This window comes from Loxodonta africana, chromosome 9, assembly GCF_030014295.1.
Source record: "Loxodonta africana isolate mLoxAfr1 chromosome 9, mLoxAfr1.hap2, whole genome shotgun sequence".
Classification (NCBI taxonomy): Eukaryota; Metazoa; Chordata; class Mammalia; order Proboscidea; family Elephantidae; genus Loxodonta; species Loxodonta africana.
Window position 1 is genome coordinate 14,943,636 of NC_087350.1, and position 26,614 is coordinate 14,970,249.

Below are 26,614 nucleotides of genomic sequence, written 5' to 3' on the forward strand. Positions count from 1 at the left end.
CCTGAGGACAGAACCCCACACCATGAATGCTCACCCCATCTACACTCCATCAGATGGGGGGGGGCTTCCTGAGAACAGAACCCCGCAGTGTGAACGCCCTCCCTGTCCACACTCCCTCAGATAGGCGGGGGCTTCCTGAGGACAGAACCCCACACCATGAACGCCCACCCGGTTCACACTCCCTCAGATGGGGGAGCTTCCTGAGGACAGAAGCCCACACCGTGAACACTCACTCTGCCCCACACACCCTTAGATGCAGGGGCTTCCTGAGGACAGAATGCCACACAGCGAATGCTTACCCTACCCCATACTCCCTCAGATGTGGGGACTTCCTGAAGAGACCCTCATGCTGTGAATGCCCACCCCACACTCCCTCAGATGGTGGGCCTCCTGAGGACAGAATGCCACAGTGCAGAGCATCTGGTCCCAGCAGGCAGTCACTCCATGGCCCAGCACGGTGCCGTCGCTGTCTTTAGGCTGTCAGTACAGGACAGTCACAGCCCAGAAGAGACACAGCCCCACAGGAAGTCAGGCGGAAGGCTGGCACTAGCCCCTGTAGCTCACCACACCCAGTGCCAATGGGTGTACAGTCTCAGCTTATAGGACACAAACTGCAGCTTCTTGTCCACACTGCAGCCAGTCTGAGGTCTCTCCCTCATTCCTAGTAGGGCTCATCTCACACAGACCAGGGAAGGCATAGACTCCACCACTTACCACCATCAACGTGTCTGGACAGCTCCTGCCTGCTCCTATGTCTACTGGCACATGAAGGACTCCTCACTTCCCCCAAATGAGTCTCAGAGAACATAGAGAATGAACTTTTTTCTTGCTCTTTTTCTATTTGTTCAAGTTGTAGGGATACTCCTTTGATTTTGGCGCTTTTAAAGAATGAACTTTTAAAAAAGCCAACTCCATTTAAACTAGCCCATCAAAAGTTCAGTAAGCACAGCTCTCCCCTGTGCCTAGATGACTCCCAAGGAACATGGCCCGACAGTTTTCTCCACAGTTCCCAAATGGCAAGAGAGAAGCCTTCTAGATAAAAAAGGTGAATGCCACGAGTTGTTCCAAGTTCTCAGAACTTCCGAAATCTCCCTTTCCACCGTCAGATCTTCTGGTCCAGACTGAGAGAGGCACTAAGGGAAGGGCACTGGGTGTGATGAGGCACAGGGCCGGGTGCCAGCCTCCTGCCTGACTTCCTATGGGGCTGTGTCTCTTCTGGGCTGTGACAGTCCTGTACTGACAGCCCTAAAGACAGCGACTGTGCTGTGCTGGGCCATGAAGTGACTGCCTGATGGGACCAGGTGCTCTGCATCTGGCACTAACGGGAAGCCCACAGCACATCTGGGTCTCAGGCCATGCCTGAGTGAGGATGGGCCCTGCTCTGCTCAGCCCTCCACTCGTCCCTGAGAGTGGGGCCACCTGGGTGGACACACAGAGGCTTCCTCTTGACGCTGGCAGACAGCCCTGCTCCTTCCCTGCCTGAAGACCAGGGCCCACCCCTCCCGCTGGGGTGCAGAAGACACCACAGGCACGAGTTCTCCAAACCTAGTGCATCTGACCAGGACAGAGTGTGTAGAAAGTGGGTCAGGCCCGAGCAACTCACCACGTTTGCTTTCTATACCACAGTGTTCAGATACTGTTCACACGGTCAATATCAGGGAGCAGCCTCCCAAGAAATAGCAGGGCCGCTGCCCTCCTCAAAGAACCGGCCCTGTGTTCAAGCCAAGTGCCTCCCTGGTCCATCTCCATGACGACAAATGCTCAAATCCAATGGCTCCAGTTTCACACTGGGGTGGGCAGTGGATGCTTGTTTCTGGCACAGGAGAACAATGGGTGTGTGACGCCAAAGCACCACTCGGCGCCTCTACAGACCCAGCAGCCCCGTTCTTGTGGAAGCACCGAACGCTTGCTGCCCGTGGAGAAGGAAGCAGAGGTGGGTCTGAACTCAGATCACCCAGGTATGAGTTGGGGAAGTTTATCAGCCCCAGGTCCAGCTACCACGTGACTCATGGGAATCGAGGCACATACCTGCCCACTTCACAGAGGCCCCACGTATTGGGGATCACACTCACGTGGGCTGGGGCCACAGGACAAGTACAACATGGGGGACTGTATAACTGTGAGCCCCCCACACATCCTCCTTGGCTTCGGAGACCCTTATCACAGTGCTCAAAGGTCTACGGAAGGCGGCGAGGCCCTCAGCTGTGTGCTCTGCACCCTTCTCACAGGGAGACCATTCCAGAGCAGACTGGATACTGCTCAGAGCAGGAGTCAAGCACAGCAGTGAAGGAGAGGGGGCCGGGGGCATCCAGGAAGGCCTCAGAGCATGAAAAGCCCCCAGAGGCAGGATGCTGAGGCCTGCTGCTGCTGCTGTGTTAGCTGCTGTCTAGCTAGCTCCCAACTCACAGTGACTTCCTGAGCAACAAAGCATAGGAGTCCTGCCCGGTCCTGTGCCATCCCCATGATCAACTGCAGATCAGATAGCTGTGATTCATAAGGTTTTCATTGGCTGATTTTCAGAAGATCACCAGGCCTTTCTTCCTTGCCCGTCTTAGTCTGGAATCTCCACTGAAACCTGTTCAGCATCCTAGCAACATGCAAACCTCCAGTGACAGATGGGTAGTAGCTACGAATGCTGCTGGTAAACATGTGAAATAAATGCAAAGTGATAGTAAATGCTTCCCCCATGGGAGCAAGGACTGGAAGGACACCAGAGTCGGCCTCTGGCTAAACGAGGAGCTAAAATAAGAGGGGACCGAAAGGGTCTGACAAAAGCTTCTGAGCAGCAGTAACAACCAGGACTCCATCTTGCTTCTTTAGGTCACTTCTCCCTGGGTCTTCAGGGCCCCACAGTGGGCCTGTCTCGCCACACCTCCTCTAACCACGGTGGACAGGTCTTGTATAATCAGCGGTTACGGTCATGCGGCCCGAGTGACACAAGGCCAAGGGCAGAGAGGGGCCGGCTGCAAGGCTGCTGGGGCTGGCTGAGATCTACGTCTTTCCCAGGGCCTGTCCTGCCTGCTGCTCGCAACCCTCCAGGCCCACCTGGATGGATGAAGAGGCCCTGCTCTCTGCGGTGCTTCCTCCTGACCAGGCCTGGCGGGGCTTCCGGGGCCTCCACCAGAGGGACACACTTCCAGGCCTTCTGGAATGCTTGCTGCTGTGAAGCAGCTCCATACCGGGCAGAGACCCCTGGCAACCCTAGCTTTCTCAGATCCAGTCTCAGCCCCCGGTCCAAGTTGTTTCATCTCTGTGCTTCCCAGAGCCACGAGCTTTCTGTACTTCAGAGTTGGAAACAGTTTATTTTATGGTGTCTCTTCTCTTCCAGGAAGCGAGGGTGTCACAAATCCAGGCAGTTGGCTGAAAATGTTATGTAGTCCTTATAAGCCTGCCAGGTGCAGAAAGCTGGCTTCCTTGCCTGCAGCCAAGGCCTTCAGCTCACAGGGTCCCCTCCCTCCAGTCCCCAGTTTCTGCTCCCTCTGCCCTGCCCTGAATGTCCCCTCTCCTTCCCACCTCTTTAAATTCAATTCACCCCTGCAGCCCAGCACATTCGCCTCTTCTGCCAGGTCTCCTTGGCTGTCAAGCCCTCATGAGGTGGCCGCCTCTCTGCAGCTGACATTTGTGCTCAGTCTTCTCATAGAGGTAAAGCCCTGAGGCAGGGCCACAGCCTCCTTCTCATGAGGCACCCCCTACCAGGGTTAGCACAGGAGCCAGCACAGAGCAGGCTCAACGAGAAGTTCCTGAATGACTCCCACAGTCCAGAGGGCCTGAAGCCATGGCACTAGGGACAAAAGGGGATCCTGGTCACTTTCCAGTGCAACAGCAGAGTGAGGTCAGGAGACTTCAAGCCCGTGAGCCAAGTCCTCAAACTAAGTCTACAAAGCTGCGGACGAGAGGCGCCCAGGACAGGAACACTGCCTGCCAGAGAATATGGACTCAGTCAAGGCTTGCCTAATAAGAGGCTGGGCTGTGAAAACCAGCAATACCATCAAATCTACAACATCCTAAACCAGGCCTAAAGTCTGCCTGCCAATCCAGTAAGGCCACAGGCCCGGCAGCCCAACAACTGCCCCCATTTTGGGCCACACCTGCACAGGTGCTCCTAAGCCTTGCCTTCCCCTTTCTTCTTGTCCACAGGGACAGTAGTAGTCCTTTATCCATGCATGCCCCACTTCTTCTTTTTTAATCTTAGAATGATAATGAATAGTAAACAAATGAACATGCTTTAAAACCATGTGAGGGAAAAGGCAGAGTGATGACAATTTCAGCAGCGCATCACGCTATCCCCGCTGATGCTTTTACCCAAAGTTCCCGGGAAAACCGCCGTCTGCCTTGCTCTGCTTCCATGGAGGCCCAGGACAGGCACTGTCTGCTCTGGAGATGCCGGAGGCCCTGCAGCCCACGAGGCCTGCGGCCACGCCACAAAGAGCTGCACCCACAGCCTTTGGGAGAGGAATGCAAGTGCCAGGTAGACGAGCAGGTGAGCTGGGCCGTGGCTACAGAGCAGGGGGGCTTCCATAGAATGCTGCGCCTGAGAGGCTCTCCACCCCTTCCCACAACTCAGCTAAGCCACCAACCGAAAGCTGCCGACATGGGGCGTCCTACTTAGTGGACAAGAGGTCACTTGCCTAAAGGTGGAAACGCTGGGGCTTCTTAAAGCATTTCTAAGTGGCCCTCGTGCCTTTGATCTGTCAGGCCTGGAGGATGCTGAGCCACGTGGACTCGGATGGGGTGGCCAGGCGGATGTGAGTGCACACTTGACTCAGGGTGTCTGCCGTGGACGTGGCCTCTGGGTCCCCACAAGGACAATGTATCTTTATTGTACAAGCAAAAAGCCATGCGCCCCAAACCAGCATGTCCATCCGATTGTTAAAAAAACATGATTTTTCCGTTAAAAAATAAAAACCTGAAAACTCTATGACTTTGGATTCATCTGCCAATCATCCTGAGGGTTAAAAATGAACTGCAGCTAGGAATGGCCCCACGCAGGGGCAACATTGTTTAAAATGGAATAACTAGGATGTTCCAAAGGATCTGAAGAAGATGGCAACTGGGTTTAGAAGAGATGTGAGGAACTGCTTAACTGACTTCATCTCTGAGGTCACATGAGGTCACAGGAAAGTACACGGAGTGAAGTGCTCCAGCTAGAAGACACGGGGCAGGGTGGAGGGCTGGCACACCTCTGGAGGAAGAGCTGTGTGTCTAGGTTGTCAATCACATCTTTAGGGTTGGAGAAAGCAGGAGGCAACCAAGAGGGCGAGTGGGTGGTCAGATCTCCCGTGAGGGGACGGGTGGGCGTGGGGCATCCTAGCTGGAGCACCGTCCTCTCAGCATTCCCACATGCAGGGGGCGGGGCGGTGGGGAGACACAGTACTGTAGTTGTTGTAGTACAGCCCTGGTACGGAAGTTACACCCTCCAGTGACCTTCTAGAATTGTATCGGCTTGCTACATGCATGTCTTCATAGTCCAAACATGTGTGAAAAACACCATGCGTCTAGAGACGGTTGGGGTTGTCTTTTTGTTGTCGCTGGAACTGGGGACAGCGGACATATATATTTGCCACAATCGCAACAGAAAAAACTACATCCAACGTAAAAAAAATTAAATAAATGAGTAACAAAATACAGAGGGCCTTGGTATATCTGAGAGATGGGGCACCCTGGCCAGGAGGCAGGGCGTCTGCACATGCTTTAGGCCCAGGCACGAGCAGAGACATGCGCACGAGCCTTCTGAGGGCAGACAGGACGCCATCATCCAAAGGAAGAGGCTTGGGGCTGTTCCATTTGACAGTGATGGGTGAGCTCAATGGGGGGAGGGAAGGGAAGGCACCTGCCAAACGCATCAAAGGTACCAATGAATATAGAAAAGGGGGAGAAACCAAGGGACAGGAGGTGATAAAATACAAAAGAACAAATACAGACAGATGGACAAAGACACAGGTCCACTGAGGAATCGGGCACGAGGTTTGCTACTAGATTTATAGGCCACTCTCTCAGACGTTTGGTGGGAAACCGTCCAGCCTGCAAATGAATATAAAGGGAAGAAAACAAAGAGACACTTATCAAGTACAAGTCACTGCGACTCTATGTCCTACCACACCACCAGTCACATCAGCTTTGTTACTTAACATCCATGGTTGCGCCTAGCCCAGCCCAGAGGACCAAAGCCACTGACCACGTAATGGAAAGAAGGCAATGGTAGGAGCAGAAGAGAAGCAAGCTCCCAGAGGTGAGGGGTGGGGGGTGGCACCTTCATCAGAATCACCAAGGTTTCTTTTGATAGAGGTGGTGAAGAGAGTGGGTGAGCGCTTTATCAAGCTGCTGCTATCATCCATGGCAGCGCTGAAGAGAGAGCGTTTCCGTCTCAAGGCGAATCTCCCGCCCGAGATCCTGGCCCTCCTCCGAGCCACCTTCCTGAGCAGGAGGCCCAGGTGTTTAGCTGGCTCCTCGTAGGGAATGGGCAAGGCGGGTAAGCCAGTAACTAGGAACCGTCGCAGGATAGTGGACAGAGGTGCCCCGCCTGACTCCCCTCCTGGTCATTCGGCTACTACACTTCAGGGTCCTGGTGGCTCCCCTAGGCTCATGCTAGCCAAGCATTACCTCCTTTGGAGCCACTCACAACAAGACTGGGTGATGGCTGGGCAATTCCATTCTTTGCATTCAAAGACTAATATTTTTTAAGTGGCCGCTCAGCAGACTTGCTGCAGCTCTGTCCTCCTCTATACATTGGCGTGCTCCTGGGGACCACCGAAGCCCTGGGCTAGCACATGCTTGAGAGTGGAAAGCTGGGAATCACCTTGGCCATGCGCTCCGCCTCCATCACTGGCTAAGCCGGAGCAGATGTCGGAAGACAGGGAGGCTCTCACGGAGCAGGGCTGCTGGGTGTGGACTGCCTTGCCACACGGGTCTGGAGCCGGGGGCACCGCTGGGCTTTCTGCAGCAAGCCCTGCTCCCCCTTGGGCAGGGTCCTTAGCAGGAGGGCCTCTGCTGCATTCTGACAAGTGACCTGGGTGGGGAGAGAGGGTGACAGGCACGATGAGGCGCCGCTGGCAGAAGTGCCAGTGTGGTGCTTATCTCTGTCTCCCTGCTGTTTGCTGGGTGACCTTGGGGAAGCTCTCTTGCCTGTGTGCCTCTGAGTTCTCTGAATGCGATGGGCACACAGCCATATCCTCCATACTGGAGTGTTGGAAAGATTAGAAAAGTGATCATAGTCTCCATCAGTCACAAATGTGAGGCCAGAGATTGTTACTCTGTGATTTGCTGTTGTTCAAGTGCAGCTGAAGACCATAGCGTACCTGGAGGTGCACACCTGGAGGTGCACACCTGGAGGTGCACACCTGGAGGTACACACCTAGGTCCAAAGCGGGCCTGTGCACAACCTCCTCTCACCACCTCCTTTAGACTCAGAACTGGCACCAAGGTCACTTCACTCATGCATCCCTGTGTGTGGCCCTCAGGCTCCCAGCAACACCTCAGTCATCAACAGGGCTGCTAACTGCCCCTCAGGGGCTTTGGTTCCTGGGCCTGTCTCACCACAGAGCTCTAGAACTATGGCCAGCAGGAAGAAGCAGCCACAGAGAGCTTGCAGGGACCCCTGCAGTGCAAGGATTGGGCTCTCACTGCTTGGAGGCCAGGCCAGCAGACTTATTGATAGGATGTCATCATTCAGAGCCAAGGGTCCTCACTTCTCCTCCTCCCACCTACCTTTGATGCCCCTAGACACAGGCCAGCTGAGATGATTATAGAAACGGGAGCAGAAGGACAGGCCTATCCTCTGCAGTGCCCTGCAGTAGTAAGCAGCGGGGGGCCCTTGAGGCCTGCCCCCCAACTCTGCAGAAACCATGCCCGATATTGGATTGACAGCTGGGGGAGGCTGCTCACTCAGGGCTGGAGCCTGACTCTGAAAAGCCCCTTACAGTCATCCCTCTCCACACAGAGGATGAGAGGCCCAGGCCTGCCCCAGCCTGCAATGTCCTTCCCAGCTCCAAGTAAAGGGGACTTAGGAAGAATAAACCCCAGACCCTTTCCCAGGGCCTGGAGGATGTCACAGCCTCACTGAGCCTAATCTCCCAGGCTCACTGGGGTCCCACCTCCCAGGTAACATTTCCACCCGGTCCTGCCCCCAGGCCAGCCAGGAGGAGCCCCTGCCAACCTGTGCTGGATGCCACGACCTTGAGCTGCTGTACCAGGGGGTTGAGCAGCTTCCCCGCCTTCAGCTTGCTTTTGCTGGCTTTCCTCCTGCGGCCAGTGGGGGGTGCCGTGTGGAAGAAGCCCACATTGGGGGGCAGCGGCTTGCCCAGGCGGCGGTACAGGGCCTCAATCTCCTGCTTCTGCTGGGTCTGCAGCTCCGAGATCTCTTTCAGGTGCCTGGAGGAGGAAGGAAGGAAGGAAAGAGAGGGAGGCAGGCAGGCTTCCCGTTATCGCAGACACCCATGTGCCCTTCCACGAAACCCAGCCACGAGTAAGGAGGAAGGAATGGGATGAGGGGCCAGCAGCCTATCCACAGGTCTAACTGGGTCTCAACATGCGCCACAAGTGGGCAGTTTCCAGTACCCTGAAACTACATAGGTGACATACAAGCCTGTGCACCCACACAACCCAGGACACAGAACGGAAGAAGCAGTGGCCACGGAGTCCCCAGCGTTCAAATGTGCAGAACTGTTGCCACTGCCATTGTTTTTTGATGAGGGAAGGATGCAGGACTTCAAGTTTGTATTTATGCTTGCAATAAAAGCCCTAGACATTAACACAGGTACAAGGTGTGGAATCTCCCATGTGGCCTTTGGTCTTTTGAGCCAGACCAACCCCTGTGGGGCAATGCACTTTTGCCCTTCGTGGTCTTCCACCCCTGCTTTTTGGAAATTGACCTTGGGGAAATTTCACAAGTTGTTTGTTGCCCCTGAGGGTTTGTGACTTTTGCCAGGTTTGGTTAGGGAGCCTCCACCAGGTAGTTGACAAAGAGCCTACGGTAATGACAAAGGAGCTTGAAGGCTGGCTTATAAAAGCCCAAGAACATGGAGACTCAGATGGGGCTTCCGAGTTGAGGAGAGTCAGGAGGAATGGCTCAGCCTTTGGACGCGGAAGCCTTGTGCTGGAAAGCCTACCAGACCTGGTTAAGAGCCGCAGAGAGGACAGCAGAGCTGTACACAGAACCAGCAGAGCTGACAGCTGTACAGAGAGAAGGACAGAGCAAAGCTGTCCTGGCTGAGAGAAAAGTTGTTCAAGAGCTGCATTGGCAGGGGGCATTCTGCTCCAGAGAGCTGTCACGGAGCATTTCCTTGTTGAAGAGGTTCCTGCTTGTTGAGAGTGAACATCTGTTCTTGGAAAGGTAAGTGTGTCCCCTTGAGATGTTGAGGCTCTGTGTTGGGACCCCTCCTGGATCTCGCCCTGTGCATATCTGTAGTTACATCCTTTTCTGTTATATTAAAACTGTTAGCACAGGGCTGGTGTTTCCAGGGAGCTCTGTGAGTCATTGAATTTCCAGACCTAAAGGAGTAGTTGGGGCTGGGTCTGAAGTGCAGGGAGTTGTGTGGACCCCTGCGTCTACGGCAGGTACCTGTTGATCTAGCCTCGGGTGTCTAGGGATGAGAGAGAAGGTCTGCATGGGTAGCTGGCCACACAGATGGCCACACAGCTCCCAGCCTGGGGGAGGCTGCAGCCCCTCAGCCACACACGGGTCCAGCTCTTCCTCCTTCAAGGCTAGGGCACCAGGTGTTTTTCATGCTTAAACATGAGGAAGAAAGTTCTGACTTTATCTTCAACATCTACCAGATTTGTTTTAGAAAAATGACTTTCTTTAGCTATTAAAAAAAATTTGAGCAGCTTTTTTCTCTGCAACTGGCAGGGAAAAACAGCAAAGTATTGTTGCATCCGATGAGCTTTTGGAAAAAAAAAAGGAAAGAGGTGTGTTATTTCAAGAGTGTGAGCTGGTGGTCACGTGAGGGATACTGGCTCACCAGAGGGAGCATTTGATTCAGAATAACTTCAGGGCAGATCTCTACTTTAACGTATGTGATCCCCAAAGCCCAGCCTGGTTGCTGCTTCCTTTCCTTCCATCCTTGACAACAGTGTTAGGGAACCTGACTGCAAAGCAACTTCTATTCCAGGGACAACTCCTTTGATAGCTCTGAGCTGGGCCCTTGCTTGCTCTCAGGGCACATGTTCAGCAGTCTGCAGTGGTGCTTCTCAAAGCAGGGGTCCGGGCCAAGCGCTGGGTTCCTGGGAGCTTGGAAGAAACTCATGTGCTCGGGTCCCACCCTCCTCCTTAAGCAGTGGCTCCAGGGTGGGGCCTGGTAATCTGTGTTTGAGCGATCTCCAGGGGCTTCAGGTGCATGCTGAGGCTCCAGAACCACTAGATATCTCTTACTGGATGTAACCAAGTCCCTTCAATTCAGATTCAAAATCTTCCCCCACCTTCTCAGCTGTTGCCCTTTCACGGGTTCCACGGCTGTTCCCAGGCTAAAGGAGAAAGCCTGAACTTACTTATGCTAGTCTCCCCCTTCCTCTTGTTCCTGAATTCAGACAGGCTGCCATGTCTTCCTTTCAGGTGCCTTTTGGAGTTACTCTTTCCTACCCCTGGGCGCCCCCTCACCATGGTTCCTGGTGTGTGCAGACTGGCCACCCCACCAGCATGCAGGCTCTTCTGCAGAGAGTACACCAGCTTCTGCTACTCATTTTCTCACATCTAGACTCTTACGCATCCTCCCTCGCCTCACAGCAGCCAGACGGTCACAGCCCAGCACTGAGACCTGCTCCTGGACTGAGCCCTACTCCTGATGTACTGACTGAGCCTCACCCTGCCAGTGAGACAGCCCACATGGAGGCCACAGCAGGATTGGAGGAGACTGTGCTCAGACCACTTGGCTGAGCCCTCACTTTGGTGCTGGAAGGTTCCAGGTCATGCCCATTGTGGGCCTCCCACCAATCCTCACACCGAAACACACCAGGCCTTTCTGAGCATCTTTGAGACCAGCAGTCACGTGTACCCATCCCTCGCCTCCTGTCCTCCCTGGTGTCTACAGTGTGGCCCCCTGGCTTTTGTGCACCATTGGGACAGGAGGGTACACTTAGACATCCATAACAGAGGGGTAGTGGGAGGGCACAGGGCACTGGTGGCTCAGTGGTAGAATTCTCGCCTTCCACACAGGAGACCCGGGTTTGATTCTCGGCTAGTGCACGAGTGCAGCCATCACCACCACCCATCTGTCAGTGGAAGCTTGCATGTTGCTCTGATGCTGAGCAGGTTTCAGTGGAGCCTCCAGACTAAGATGGACTGCGACGAAAGGCCTGGTGACCTGCTTCCAAAAATCAGCCAGTGAGAACCTATGGATCACAACGGCCTAATCCCATTGCTCGCGGGGTCACCATGAGTCGGCTCTGACTTGACGGCAGCTAACAAGTGGGAGAGTGCAGAGCATATCAGCCACACACTCGAAGGAGGAGGCAGGACTAGTGCCTTCTACTTGTTTCTGTTATTTCTTAGCCCATTCAAAATCCCTCCATCCCTCTCTCGCTGGTGATTTCAGTGTCCAGTACACCTCAGTGCCTGCTTCCTGCCCACCCCTAAGGAAGGCTCAGGGCCACAGTGGGGTGGGATAAATATGTGCTTGATGAAAGTGTGAGGGCAAGGAAGGCAAATATGCAAGTGACAATGCTCAGGCTTTACGGCAGAGGGTGGTGGAGGAAAGGTCTAGGTCCGGCAGGAAGCTGTGGTGACGACAGGAGCGATCCCTGCCCCAGAAACAGACAAAGGCAGGGAGCTGCTGCAAGCCCCAAGGGGGCTCTGAGTGTGGGATTCCTGAGTCAGCCTCAGTCCCTCCCCTACTGCCCTCACCCCCCAGCTCCACTGGATAGGACCTGGCCTGGGCTTCACACAGCCCCAGCCGCTGCACCTGATATTCTGCAGCCCCAATCACACCTGCAGCGTGGCTGCAGCCCTGCCCACGCACTTACTTCTCACGCAGGCTCTGCAGCTCCTTCTTTATGTCGGCGTCCTCGAACTCTGAGTCATTGTCGCTGCTAATGTAGGACGACTGGGAGTGGAAGGAGGTGACACTGATGGTGGGGACCTTGATGCTGGGCCGGATGGGCGTGTCCGGGCCCAGAGAGCCTGTCCTTGAGGACCTATGCAGGAAGGCGGTGGCCTTCTTGACGAAATCGCTGGCTACACTGCTGCTGCTGGGCAGGGAGGCCTGCTTCTGCACTGGGGGCCTCCTCCGTGGACTCTCGTCCCCGGAGTCGCTGGATATGGGCTCACCGGTACCAACCTCAATAGAGGAGGCCGTCTGCACACGCCGTACTGCCAGCTTCATGTCAGGACTGGCGGGCAGTGCGTCCAGGTAGACGTCAGGCGGGGCTGAGTAGCGCAGGCTGTGGGGTGAGGCCAGGGTCCATTCATCCTGCATGCTGACCACTGAGAAGCGGCCCACAGTTTTGGCTGGTAAGCTGCTGTTCTGCTGCCCTGGCCACTTCTGTGGGGTGCCTGAGTCCAGGGAGCCGTGCGTCCGAGGGCAATAAGCCTTACTCTCTGTGGCCAGCATCCCTGTGGAGTGCTGCATGGGCTCCGCCAAAGTCTCCCTGGGAGTCCCGTTGGCCTGGCCTGTGGGCTCCAAATGCATGGGGACCACTGAAGCCATGGCATCCTGGGGAGCAAGCCAGGAAGGAAAAGATCCAATGTGGGCACTAGGGCAGGGCAAGCCCAAGTGACTCTGTCACATGTCTCACCCGAGAACGCGCCTTACCTGCAGAGGGCCAGGTGTGGTAGCTGAGTCCAGCACTGCCCATCCACCGGGGCCCAGGCTGCTGCTGAGGGATGGCTCTGCGCACAAAGACCAAGAAGTTCCTCAGGGGTGCAGGGAAGCAAGGGCAAGGGCGACCTGAGGGGGACTCTGGCACACTGGGCAGTGGCTACATGCCCATAGCAGTTATGGAAACTGAGGCCCCCTGCAATGTCCTGGTCCTGTGGCACTTGGAGCAGGGTTGCTTTGCAGAATCTGTGGCTGTCTCTGTTTGCTCATTTAGAGAGTGGGGCTAAACTACTTGCTCTTCAGTCTATTCCAACTCACAGCAACCCTATGGGTGTCAGAGTAGAACGGTGCTCCATGGGGTTTTCAATAGCTGATTTTTCGGAAGTAAATTTCCAGGCCTTTCTTCTGAGGCACCTCTGGGTGGACTTGAACCACCAACCTTTTGGTTAGCAGCTGGGTGCATTAACCATTTGTACCACCCAGCGACTCCCAGAGAGTGGGGATATGACATGGTATTTCTGATTAACTTGCCCCACGTCCAAAGTGGTTAAGCACTTGGCTGCTAACCAAAAGATCGGTGGTTCAAACCCACCAGCAGCTCTGCAGGAAAAAGATGTAACAGTCTGCTTCTGAAAAGATTTACAGCCTTGGAAACCCTATGGGGGCAGTTCTACTCTGTCCTATAGGTTTGCTATGAGTTGGAATTGACTCGATGCAATGGGTTTGGTTTTTGGTTTTTGCCCAGTGCCCCATGCAGAGTGAGCCAGAAGTAGAAAGAGCTGGGGTGTGGGTGCACTGGCCCATCTGAGACCCTCACAAAGCAGAGACTGGTGGGCAGCCCAGGGCTGCTCAGCCCTGGCCTGGGACAGTGGCTGGGGGAGGAGAGGTGAGGTAGGGCACAGGGAACAGGAGCCAGCCTGCAGCTCAACTGGGACCGGACAGAACTGTTTGTGATGCTGGGACGGTCTCCTGAAGCCCCCGTCGTGGGCAAGTCTGTGCACAACCCCACTGGGGACTTGTGAAGAAACCTCACCCTCAACCCAGATTCCTGGGGAGACTCAGTCCAGCCTGTTGTACACCCCAAACCTGTAGGCAATGCTTGGATCCTCTCTTTCCATACTTGAGGCGGTATCGTCCAACCTCTCTTTGCACACCTTCTGGGACAGGGGGCTTGCTTCCAACTGTACCCCTCTATTGCTGGACAGCTTGGTCTGCCAGAAAGATTCACCTTTTCCAAACTACAATCTGTCTCCTTAGTGCTCCCCCCATGAGGTCCACCCTCTGGCAGCTGTGGACTGTGGAGTGGCTCAGTCCCCCTCAAGCCACTGAACCTCCCTGAAGCTCTTTCCTCATGTGCACGAGGCCAGAATCGGATAGGATGATGGCGCAGCACAGTGCAGGCTGAGTGGCCCTGAGACGGTTCCTCCTTTCCATCCTCCTACGAGGCATTTCTGCTTCAGTCCCCCAGTCCCTTACCTCCTCAGGCAAAACACTGCAGCTCCTGGCTCTCAAGCACTGACTAGCTCTGGGCGTACCCCCAAGCCCTCTCAGACTGTGGCATATAGTGGCGGAGGCAGCAGCCAAGGGGTCGACCCTTGCTCAGTGAATCTGCAGGGACCTGCAGCTCACTGCTGACGCACAGCGAGGTTCCTGTTACAGGCTCCCTCGGGATGCTGACTCTTATCTTACCAATCCCCAAGAAATTCCAGACTGAGAAGAACACCACAGTTCAGAAGGTCAGACCAGCTCCCATGGGCTGGAGACATGGGGTATTCAGATAACGAAATGAGAATCAATGGAAAAGTTTCCAAAGACATTCACAGTATTCCAGGAAGAACATGCCTGGGGCAACAGACGTCCTGCCTCCAAGATCCTTGCAGGTGGCCCCAGCCCACTGCAGCTTCATCTAGCTGCTAGAACCCCCAGCCCCATTTGATCCAAAATACCTCGGAACCCTGGTGTGTTGAAGCCTTACTACGGAAGTGCAGGGGAGGGAAATGTCTAGAACGCTCATTCCTCAGGAAGTCTGGAAGGGTCAAGACTCTGTTTCCAACAACGTCCCAAATACCCAGTCAGGGCTCTTATTCACCAGAAGGAGGACTTTTCTCATTAGTGTGAACGTTTGGTTTATTCTGGAACTCAGCAGGTTTTAATCAGAGTCACCATGACTCCTGCCACATCTCAAAACGGCAGTGTCTGCACAGCACAGAGGTGCTTTGGGGAGCAGGGGTGAGGGCTGGGGCTCCCCCGTGAACATGCCTGGGCAGGTCAGCGGACCCTGATTCCATTACCTGTTATTGGCAAAGACTGCCCCTGTTCCAGTGCACCCACTCTTTCCGTTGCCATTTCCAACTTTTCCAACTTCAGGAAGCAACAAAAAAGGAAATCAGTATAAGTCTCTCGTCAACATCTCTGGTAGCTAAATTATGCACCCTTTTCTTCTTGTCTCTGAAGGCTGGCCTCCACCCCCAGACTCCTCCCCTGCAGGGACCCAGCCACACAGGGCAGACGACATACACATTCTGGGCTACCGCATCAGGTCAACAATGTAGTGCCCTCATGCCAAGTCCCTACACCTGGCCCTTGTAGCAAGCGCGTGTGGGTGGCCCAGCCCAGCAGAGGCGTGAAGGGCAGTGACGGGACCCTTGGGCTGGCTAGCAGGGATTCCCTGCCTGCCCCAGGTCTTCTACCTCCCCTCCCCCCAGCCCGCTGCCCTGCCACGTGCCAGGCCACTCACCACAGGCTGGGGCGGCAGGGCAGGCCCTGGGGGCACGTCGGCTGGTGCCGAGGATGGAGGCTCCAGGGTGAAGTCTCTGTCGCCCAGCTCCACGGGGGTCCCCACCGAGGCAGAGGATGTGGGGATGTGCTCCTGGTACAGCAGGGTGCGCAGCTTCTCGTCCAGGCTCTTGATGGTATTGTCCACAAAGCCCACCCTGGGGGGTGGCCCTTCCCCATCAGACTCCAAGGCCGTAGGAAGGTGGGTAGGGACAGCAGGCCCCAGCGGGGGGCTGGGGAGCTGGGAGGCGGCCAGGCCAGGGGGGCTGGGTTCAGACACCAGGGCCAGCAGGGGCTCCCCCTGAGCGCTGCCTTCCAGAGCTGAGGCTGGCTCCCCAAGATGTGGGGCACAGGGCACTAGGCCAGTGCCAAGAGGCTGTGTAGTGCACTGGGTATCAAGAGTCTCCATGAGTGCCGGGGGCATCTCACGTTCTCTGCCCAGCCCCTGAGGGGTCCCGACACCCCCTGCCTGGATGGCAGACCCCATTGCTGGCTCTGGCATGGTAGGAGCTGCCGGTACTGCTGTGCCTTGGGGCAGGTCAGTCATGGGGAGGGAGGATGGTACCAACGGGGCGAGTGTCCTGCTGTGGGGGTCACTGAAGCCAGTGTGCTTCAGAAGCTGTGGGCCAGCAAGGAGGCTGGGTGGCTCCTTTGAGGTCAGCTGGTCTGTACAGTGGGTTGGCTCTAGAGGAAACAGAAACACACTTTGTACCACCCTTCTCTGGGTATCTTCCCTTCCTTGGCCAAAAGGATGCCTTCTGTGACCTGCCCTTGGCCCCAGCATACTGGTCTTTCCTCTTTCTCCAACATGCAAAGTTTGTTCCTGCTCAGGTCTTGGCACTAGCTGTCCCCTCCCCCTTATACTTTCCGTGGGTCTTTGAGTGGTTCCTCCATCTTGCCTGCAGGGCTCTGTTACAATACTATCCCCTTTGGCTGAACTAGTGCCACCATCCCTCCCTGCCACCCTCTTGTTTTTCCTGTAACACTGAACTTGCAGATATAACCTTTTTCCTGTGTACTGTCTGCCTTTCCACTAATAAGGGATAAAATCAAAATAGAGGCATCTGACCTATTTGTAAAACAACCGAACTAACTCTAAAAGCTCAATGTAACTTTTCCCCCAGTCTCTACCTTTGTTGCCTAGGCACGAAGCCCTATTACTGTTAAGGAATAAGTTGCTTTGCGGTTAGGTTAAAGGATGTGAATACCTCATGGAAACTCATTTGTTCCCTGATGGAAACTTTGTTCCCATTCTCCTGTGGTGACTGATGCTCTGAGCAAGGTAACTTTCAACAGACTGTGCCTGTAAATTTCCATCACGTCATTGATTTTTAACCAACAAAAAGCCCCCTTGGCCCCATGTCTTTCAATTATGTCTTTTAGCCAATCAATTTATTCACATAACCAATAACGTCAGATCATGCTTTACTCTGTCTTGCCTCTGACTGACCTCAATCACTATAAAATCAGTCAGAACACTGTGTTTTGTACTTTCTCCTCCAACCCTATAACTGTGTGCCCCCAGTTGCTCCCCTCTGGATTTGTGTGTTCCGTTATCTGGGACTCCATGTTTCCCCAGTGCGTAGTTCCTTTCTTCTGCTGCAGCTGCCTCTATTCACTCAATAAAACTCTTATAATTTTAACCAGGCTTTGTGATTTTGCTCTATGACATTATTTGGTGTCAGAAGTAGGATTCTGAAAACGTTCTGCCTTCTATGACCCTGGGGACATCAAGAATGTGTACCTGGCTAGCAGAGCCTTTTGGCTCAGCATCTCCCCGGATTTCCAGAGGTCATCTAACGTAAAGTCTCTCGAACTTGAGCTCTGCCTTCATTGCATAGAGCTCTGTGACTTTTATTGAGGATCTGACTTTACTTTCATTTTCATTTCACTCTCTAAAAGTTCTGACGAGTTTGTTGCTAAATTCAGTTTGGTAGGGCTGTTCCTACGATATCCCCAGGTCTACTCAAGGTTCCAGTTCCTTAAGTTTGAGTTTGCTTTCTCTTCCCTACTGCACTTTCAAGTTACAGCGCGCATTCAGGTTTCAGTACACAGTTGTGTTTTTTTTCCCCCACTTGCAAGTTTGTGTTAAAGATTTTTGATCTAGGTCTGGTGCACGTTTGAGGTTGCTCCTCACAATTTGACACTGTAGAAATTACTTAAAGGGATGAGAAACCTAAAGCTTCTCGCAACCAATTTTTTTTTCCTGTGTACACATTTGTTCTTTATTTTACAGGTTTTTCAGGTTGGCTGATCTCACAAACCGATAAATTATGTAGTTTTTCTGTTTCATTTTAACTTGATTCTAGTTTAAAAAATTGTGTCTTGTATCAAATTAAAAGCCACAGCTAAAAACTACTGTTTTTTTCATAAAACTGTTTTTGCCTGCCTTATAATTAAAAAAAAAAAAAAGGCAGCGCCTCTAAGAAACTCTAAGATAAATTAGCCTATTGAAAAGTGCACTGACTGCTTCTGTGTTACCACGCAACTGGGCTGAACACATGCTACTTGCAGTTGAAAAGGTGGTAGCATAGCTCCAAGCATGACTGAGGGCTTTGCCAGCTTTGCCTAAATCTTCTCTCAGAAATGAAAAAACTTACATGTTTCAGGTTTTTAGATACCATTACATAAGTGGTTACAATTTTTATAATATCTGACACCAAGATAAAGAAAACTTTTGAGTCTGAACTATTATTGAGATCTTTGCCTAAACCTGACTATAGATAAATCCCTTCATAAACCCAACTGTTCCCTTTTATATTAATGATGTAATATATTAATGCAATGAAGAAGTCGTTGGTCTTCCAAAATTCTATCATTTGATCTCCGGCATTGTTTCTATCACCAAGGCCATATTTTCCAACTACTAATCCTTTTTCGTTTCCAACTTTGGCATTCCAATTACCAGTAATTATCAAGGCATCTTGATTGCATGTTCGATCAATTTCAGACTGCAGCAGCTGATAAAAATCTTCTATTTCTTCATCTTTGGCCCTAGTGGTTGCTGCGTAAATTTGAATAATAGTCGTATTAACTGGTCTTCCTTGTAGGCGTATGGATATTATCCTATCACTGACAGCGCTGTACTTCAGGACAGATCTTGAAACGTTCTTTTGACAATGAATGCAACACCATTCCTCTTCAAGTTGTCATTCTCAGCATAGTAGACTATATGATTGTCCGACTCAAAATGGCCAATACCAGTCCATTTCAGCTCACTAATGCCTAGGATATCGATGTTTATGTGTTCCATTTCATTTTTGACGATTTCCAATTTTCCTAGATTCACACTTCGTACATTCCAGGTTCCGATTATTAATGGATGTTTGCAGCTGTTTCTTCTCACTTTGAGTCGTGCCACATCAGCAAATGAAGGTCCCAAAAGCTTTACTCCAACCACATCATTAACGTCAACTCTACTTTGAGGAGGCAGCTCTTCTCCAGTCATCTTTTGAGTGCCTTCCAACCTGGAGGGCTCATCTTCCAGCACTATATCAGACAATGTTCCGCTGCTATTCATAAGGTTTTCACTGGCTAATGCTTTTCAGAAGTGGGCTGCCAGGTCCTTCTTCCTAGTCTGTCTTAGTCTGGAAGCTCAGCTGAAACCTGTCCTCCACGGGTAACCCTGCTGGTATCTGAATACCGGTGGCATAGCTTCTAGCATCACAGCAACACACAAGTCCCCACAGTACAATGACTTCTTCATTGCAAAATACCTTCTTTCACCAACATGAACGGTGACTATACACATGGACCACGCCAGATGGAACACACAGAAATCAAATTGACTACATCTGTGGAAAGAGACGATGGAAAAGCTCAATATCATCAGTCAGGACAAGGCCAGGGGCCAACTGTGGAACAGACCATCAATTGCTCATATGCAAGTTCAAGACGAAATTGAAGAAAATCAGAGCAAGTCCACAAGAGCCAAAATATGACCTTGAGTATATCCCAACTGAATTTAGAGACCATCCCAATAATAGATTTGATGCATTGAACACTAGTGACCAAAGACCAGATGAGTTGTGGAATGACATCAAGGACATCATCCATGAAGAAAGCAAGAGGTCACTGAAAACACAGGAAAGAAAGAAAAGACCAAGATGGATGTCAGAGGAGACTCTGAAACTTGCTCTTGAGCGTTGAGCAGCTAAAGCAAAACAAAGAATTCATGAAGTAAAAGAACTGAACAGAAGATTTCAAAGGGCCTCTCGAGAAGACAAAGTAAAGTATTATAATGACATGTGCAAAGAGCTGGAGATGGAAAACCAAAAGGGAAGAAAATGCTCGGTGTTTCTCAAGCTGAAAGAACTGAAGAAAAAATTCACGCCACGAGATGCAATAGTGAAGGATTCCATGGGGAAAATACTAAACGACGCAGGAAGCATCAAAAGAAGATGGAAGGAATATACAGAGTCATTATACCAAAAAGAATTAGTCGATATTCAACCATTTCAAGAGGTGGCGTATAATCAGGAACCGATGGTACTGAAGGAAGAAGTCCAAGCTGCTCTGAAGGCATTGGCAAAAAACAAGGCTCCAGGAATTGATGGAGCATCAATTGAGACGTTTCAACAAACAGATGCAGCACTGGAGGTGCTCACTTGTCTATGTCAAGAAATATGGAAGACAGCTTCCTGGCCAACTGACTGGAAGAGATCCATATTTATGCCTATTCCCAAGAAAGGTGATCCAACCACATGTGGAAATTATAGAACAATATCATTAATATCACATGCAAACAAAATTTTGCTGAAGATCATTCAAAAACGGCTGCAGCAGTATGTCGACAGGGAACTGCCAGAAATTCAGACTGGTTTCAGGAGAGGACGTGGAACCAGGAATATCACTGCTGATGTCAGATGGATCCTGGCTGAAAGCAGAGAATACCAGAAGGATGTTTACATATGTTTTATTAACTATGCAAAGGCATTCAACTGTGTGGATCATAACAAACTATGGATAATATTGCGAAGAATGAGAATTCCAGAACACTTAATTGTGCTTATGAGGAACATTTACATAGATCAAGAGGCAGTTGTTCGGATAGAACAAGGGGATACTGATTGGTTTAAAGTCGGGAAAGGTGTGCCTCAGGGTTGTATTCTTTCACCATACCTATTCAATCTGTATGCTGAACAAATAATCCGGGAAGCTGGACTATATGAAGAAGAATGGGGCATCAGGATTGGAGGAAGACTCATTAACAACCTGCGTTATGCAGATGACACAACCTTGCTTGCTGAAAGTGAAGAGGACTTGAAGCACTTACTGATGAAGATCAAAGACCACAGCCTTCGGTATGGATTACACCTCAACATAAAGAAAACAAAAATCCTCACAACTGGACCATTGAGCAACATCATGATAAATGGAGAAAAGACTGAAGTTGTCAAGGATTTCATTTTACTTGGATCCACAATCAACAGCTGTGGAAACAGCAGTCAAGAAATCAAAAGACGCATTGCACTGGGCAAATCTGCTGCAAAGGACCTCTTCAAAGTGTTGAAGAGCAAAGATGTCACCCTGAAGACTAAAGTGCGCCTGACCCAAGCCATGGTATTTTTAATCACATCATATGCATGTGAAAGCTGGACAATGAATAAGGAAGACCGAAGAAGAGTTGATGCCTTTGAATTGTGGTGCTGGTGAAGAATACTGAATATACCATGGACTGCCAAAAAAATGAACAAATCTGTTTCGGAAGAAGTGCGGCCAGAGTGCTCCTTAGAGGCAAGGATGGCTAGAGTGCGTCTTACATACTTTGAACATGTTGTCAGGAGGGATCAGTCCCTGGAGAAGGACATCATGCTTGGCAGAGTACAGGGTCAGCGGGAAAGAAGAAGACCCTCAACGAGGTGGATTGACACAGTGGCTGCAACAATGAGCTCAAGCATAACAACGATTGTAAGGATGGCACAGGACCGGGCAGTGTTTTGTTCTGTTGTACATAGGGTCGCTGTGAGTCAGAACCGACAAGACGGCACCTAACAACAACAATATATTAATGTACACCTTTGTAAACTTTTGCCTCCAAGCCTTGATGAAAATTGCTGCAATTAAGATAATTTTTTTAAGAAGCACACAGAAACTATAATGCAGGCTATAGATACCAGCCTGGCCATTCAATCTAGCGAGTAATGACCTTCAGACGATCATACAAAGCAACCCCCTATGAGGATAAGACTAAAAAAAAAAAAACCAAATCTGTTGCCATCGAGTTGATTCTGACTCACAGCAACCCTACAGGACAGAGTAGATCTGCCCCATAGAGTTTCTAAGAAGTGCCTGTTGTATTCAAACTGCTGACCTTTATGGTTAGCAGATGTAGCTCTAAACCGCTACACCACCAAGGTTTCCTGAGGATAAGACATCCAGATAAAAATCCATTCTGCTCCTGATGAGGTTTTGTTATTTACGTAGGTAGTCAACAAAAAGACCCCTTTCAACTGAATAAAAATGTTTTTAAAAAAAATAATAAAAATTTAAATAGCGATATCGACTATTTAAACGAGCTTTATTCCAACAGTGATTATGTTTTGTAATATACAGATTTAATTACCAGAAATTTTTAGTAACTTACTGACATTAAATTGGGTTAGTGAATGTTCAGTATAATTAAAGTCTACAGGCTCTTACTTTTCATACCACAGAAAAAAATAAATTCATTTTTACAAGAAATTTAAAAGGTTTATTAAGAAGAAAAATGTTTTGGTATGGTTAAAGTTCTTTTTCACTAGAGCTAAATGTTTAATGAGTTGATTTATAAGAATTTTTTTTATTGTGCTTTAGATGAAGGTTTACAGAACAAATCAGTTTCTCATTAAACAATTAATACATATATTGTTTTGTGACGTTGGTTGCCAACCCCACGATGTGTCAACATTCTCCCCTTCTTGACCTTGGATTCCTCATTACCAGCTTTCCTGTCTCCCCCTGCGTTCTTGTGCTTGCTCCTGGGTCGGTGTGCCCATTTAATCTCACTTTGTTTTATGGGTAATTTTTAAGAATTTTTAAGGGCTTTAATATTAAATAACATATAAACTAAGAATTGGGTTTCTCACTGTTAAAATAACAAAATTTTCTTTAAAACTAAAGAATTAATTATATTTTTTAATGCAATCTGCCTCAAAAGCAAAGGTTCAACAGAATAAATTCCTAAATCAAAAACCAAGCTACATGGCTTTGGCAAAACTAAGACTTTTATCTTTAAGATCTTTGATTAAATAACTATTGTTTCTTAATAGCCTGTAATAACATCCTGACATCTTTGAAACTTCATAAAAAGCCACAAAAGATTTATTTCTATTTCCTAAAGAAAAAAGTGTTAAAATGGTTTATTTAATATTGTTGTTGTTAGGTGCCACTGAGTCGTTTCCAACTCATAGCAACCTTATGTACAACAGAGCGAAACTCCGCCCAGTCCTGTGCCATGCTCACAATCGTTGTTATGCTTGAGCCCACTGTTGCAGCCACTGTGTCAATCCATCTCGTTGAGGGTCTTCCTCTTTTCTGCTGACCCTGTACTCTGCCAAGCATGATGTCCTTCTCCAGGAATTGATCCCTCCCGACAACATGTCCAAAGTACGTAAGACGCAGTCTCACCATCCTTGCTTCTAAGGAGCAGTCTGGTTATACTTCTTCCAAGACAAATATGTTTGTTCTTTTAGTAGTCCATAGTATATTCAATATTCTTCACCAACACCACAATTCAGAGGCGTTAATTCTTCTTTGGTTTCCTTATTCATTGTCCAGCTTTCACATGCATATGATGTGATTGAAAATACCATGGCTTCTGTCAGATGCACCTAGTCTTCAAGGTGACATCTTTGCTTTTCAACACTTAAAAGAGTTCCTTTGCAGCAGATTTGCCCCACACAATGCGTCTTTTGATTTCTTGACTGCTGCTTCCATGGGTGTTGATTATGGATCCAAGTAAAATGAAATCCTTGACAACTTCATTCTTTTCTCCATTTATCATGATGTTGCTTATTGGTCCAGTTGTGAGGATTTTTGTTTTCTTTATGTGGAGGTGCAATTCATACTGAAGGCTGTGGTCTTTGATCTTCATCAGAAGTGCTTCAAGTCCTCTTCACTTTCAGCAAAAAAGGTTGTGTCATCTGCATAACGCAGTTTGTTAATGAATCTTCCTCCAATCCCAATGCCCCGTTCTTCTTCATATAGTCCAGCTTCTCAGATTATTTGCTCAGCATACAGATTGAATAGGTATGGTGAAAGAATACAACCCTGAGGCACAACTTTCCTGACTTTAAACCAAGCTTGTTCTGTCCAAACAACTGCCTCTTGACCTATGTACAGGCTCCTCATGAGCATGATTAAGCACAATTATTTAAGTTACATAAAACATGTTGTCAAATGAAGAGAAATGCCAAATTTTCATTAGGTTAAAATTTTATGTGTTAATATTCCCTCTTATGTTTTTTGCCTGATATTAGACAATAAGTTCATTCTATCATAATTTTATTGTCTTTTTAATTGCTAACTTAGTCACAAATTTATTTCTTTTAAAATCTCGCATCATCAAAGCCAATGGTTTCACCTATGGAGTTTTCATTTTTCTTGGTATATCCTAACTCTTTAAATGTGAGGTTAATCATTATGCTTAGAGCTATTTTCATCTAAAGTTTTTATTTGACTTTATTTAACTTTGCATTACTTTTGTAGTAATTTACCATCAAATCTTTTCACATTAAAAAAATTATTATTACAAGCTAACCATAGCCATTTTTGAGCTTGCTATTCATAGATAAGTTCTACCTTACTGATTCACTAACAACATAACAAAAAGGGGCTATATAAGAGGACTATAATATCTTGAATATAAATGCCATTAGACTGAATCAGGATTTTTAAAACTCTTATATAAAAATTGAAGGGGGGTTTTCAAGTTGCTGCTGATCCAGAATAACATGAAACCAACACTGGATACATAAAACTAAGTAAACTAAAAAGATTACTAAAAGATTTATGTAAGAATATGACTCATATACAATGTTCTATTTCCTAGATATAAAGACTCATTTTTTCTCACTTCCTTCTTTCCTTTTTTACGTAAGAATCAGCTATTTCAGGAACTGATAACATTATACTGGTTACAGAATATCTTATGAATTAAAAAATGTTATGACTCATGTCAAAGTTCTAACTAAAACATATTCAGAAATGCCACAGACTGTAAGGAATAAACACTGAAATAACTATGGTGAGAGAAGTAGTTCCTCAAAAACATATGTCCCTCCATTATATTACTTACACCATCTCTAATGCTGTTAAATATTACCAATCTTTAATCCAATACTCTAAGGAACGTTTTCACACGTTAAAAGAATCCTTGATGACCAAAAACCAAAAATCTGCCTGGTATTATTCCAAGGGAGTATATATATTAGAAAAAAATCACCTAAAAGATTCCCTGGAGCCTTGTTGGAAAGGACCGCATGTAGTTCTCCTTACTAATCTTTATACTTCTAAATTACAGAGAGTTAAGACTTAGATATACTTCCTCCTATTAAAGAAGACCGCGCCTCCTGTTTAAGTTGTCCAGCCAACTAAAAGACTCAAACTGAAACTTAGCTGCCCCAGTAAAGAGAAGCAAATAACTGCGACAGAAGGAACCAGTTCTGCCCCAAATCATGGAACAAGACTTCATACAAGCAGCTAAGATTTTTGGACAGTGCTTTATAATCTTTACCATCCTTCACCAAGTTAGTATTCTGTCCTAGTAAATATGCTGTATAGAAACCCCTTAAGTAGTTACTGTTTATTTAATACTTATAACTTTTAAAGTGGCACTGTTTTATCAGCTGGGATTTCTAGTTTGGTAAATTGCCACCTGTTACTTTCTGATTTACATCCACTCCTTTCTTTCTCATATATATACAGATAATTAAACTCCTTGAATTTCTATTCCTATTTAAAAAAAAAAATTGGCATAGGTGATCCTAATAGAATTACATTTAGAATGCTTTATCCCTATATTGGGAAATTCTCCTCCATGGTGTTCTTTATGTCCCCACTAGATGTTGTTACCCTGCCCAATGTTTATAACCTTTAAAGTTGCCTTAAGATTCATAGATTAATAATTTTTAAGTAATTGTTTCCATGCTAAAATTATTAACAGGATAAAAAAAAGGGAATAAAGGAAATAAACTAATAAAAGAAAGGAAATAAGGAGAATAAAATTAGGGTCTTCCAATTTTTCTTCAAACTTTTCAAAGCCCAATTACTTAAGAAAATTAAATCAAGTTAAGCCTGGCAAAACTTAGCCTAACCCTTCTTGTTCTTTTCTGTTTTCTATACAACCTTTAGAAGTTGGAGCGCTTATCTTGTCTAAATATTTATGGTATCATTCGCTTGCTATATTTTTATAAGGGTCCCTGTTATTTTGTTTATCCCATACAATTATGCTAAGTTAAAGAGATAAATCCCAAAATTAAATGCAGAGACCAAGATTATTACTGGGCAATACCCCTTTGTTAAATAATATTATAGCTGGTAAAATAACTACTTCAAGACTCTGAATAGAACTATTAAACATCACAATACCCTGTGTTCACAAAAAAAAAAAAATTACTAGTGGGAATTAAACTTTGAAAGGTTATCAACTTATAACAATGTCCACATAGAAACTTGGCTGGTAAATGCAAATTTATCTATCCCTAGTTCCTCTGATTTTAAACGGACCCTGTGTGCTCCCCATGGTTACTTATTCTTTTGTGGAGGTTCACTATAGATAATCCCAACCTAAGGATTTTCCTTATGCACGGGCCATGCATGCTTAGGTACTTGGAGAATAAAAGGTCAAGGTACTATGAGAATCTTGGGAGGTCCTCTAGATATTAACTCCCTTAATAAAAGTCTGCATTAGACCAGTGACTTAAAATTTTATTTCTTTAGCCCAACGTAGCCTAACGTTTACCAGCAATCCTACTGCTGACTACCCCAGATGGGACTGGTCCTTGGTTTGGCACAATACAATTAAAACACTCTAGTCATAACCTATCAGCTACCATAGCTCAAATAGCTGACAATGTTTGCAGACAGAATAGCAGCACAACAAGAATCCTTTA

General features: G+C 48.5%; 1 protein-coding gene across 2 annotated transcripts in view; it reads right to left on the minus strand.

Annotated features, from left to right (window-relative positions):
- LOC135227216 (serine/threonine-protein kinase WNK2-like) overlaps positions 1-26,307 on the minus strand; it is a 39,877-nt gene extending 13,570 nt beyond the window's left edge. Inside the window, exons 1-7 of one of the 2 annotated variants that reach the window (XM_064291054.1) lie at positions 15,484-26,307; positions 15,038-15,107; positions 12,741-12,817; positions 11,953-12,641; positions 8,153-8,367; positions 6,797-7,006; positions 5,923-6,021 (exon numbers count right to left, since the gene is read on the minus strand). In XM_064291054.1, the coding sequence (XP_064147124.1) occupies positions 5,923-6,021; positions 6,797-7,006; positions 8,153-8,367; positions 11,953-12,641; positions 12,741-12,817; positions 15,038-15,107; positions 15,484-16,305 (2,182 nt within the window). In that variant the 5' untranslated portion in view covers positions 16,306-26,307. The remainder of the gene's footprint in view (positions 1-5,922; positions 6,022-6,796; positions 7,007-8,152; positions 8,368-11,952; positions 12,642-12,740; positions 12,818-15,037; positions 15,108-15,483) is intronic. The other variant, XM_064291053.1, reaches the window with a different exon arrangement.
- Positions 26,308-26,614: the final 307 nt, after the last annotated feature.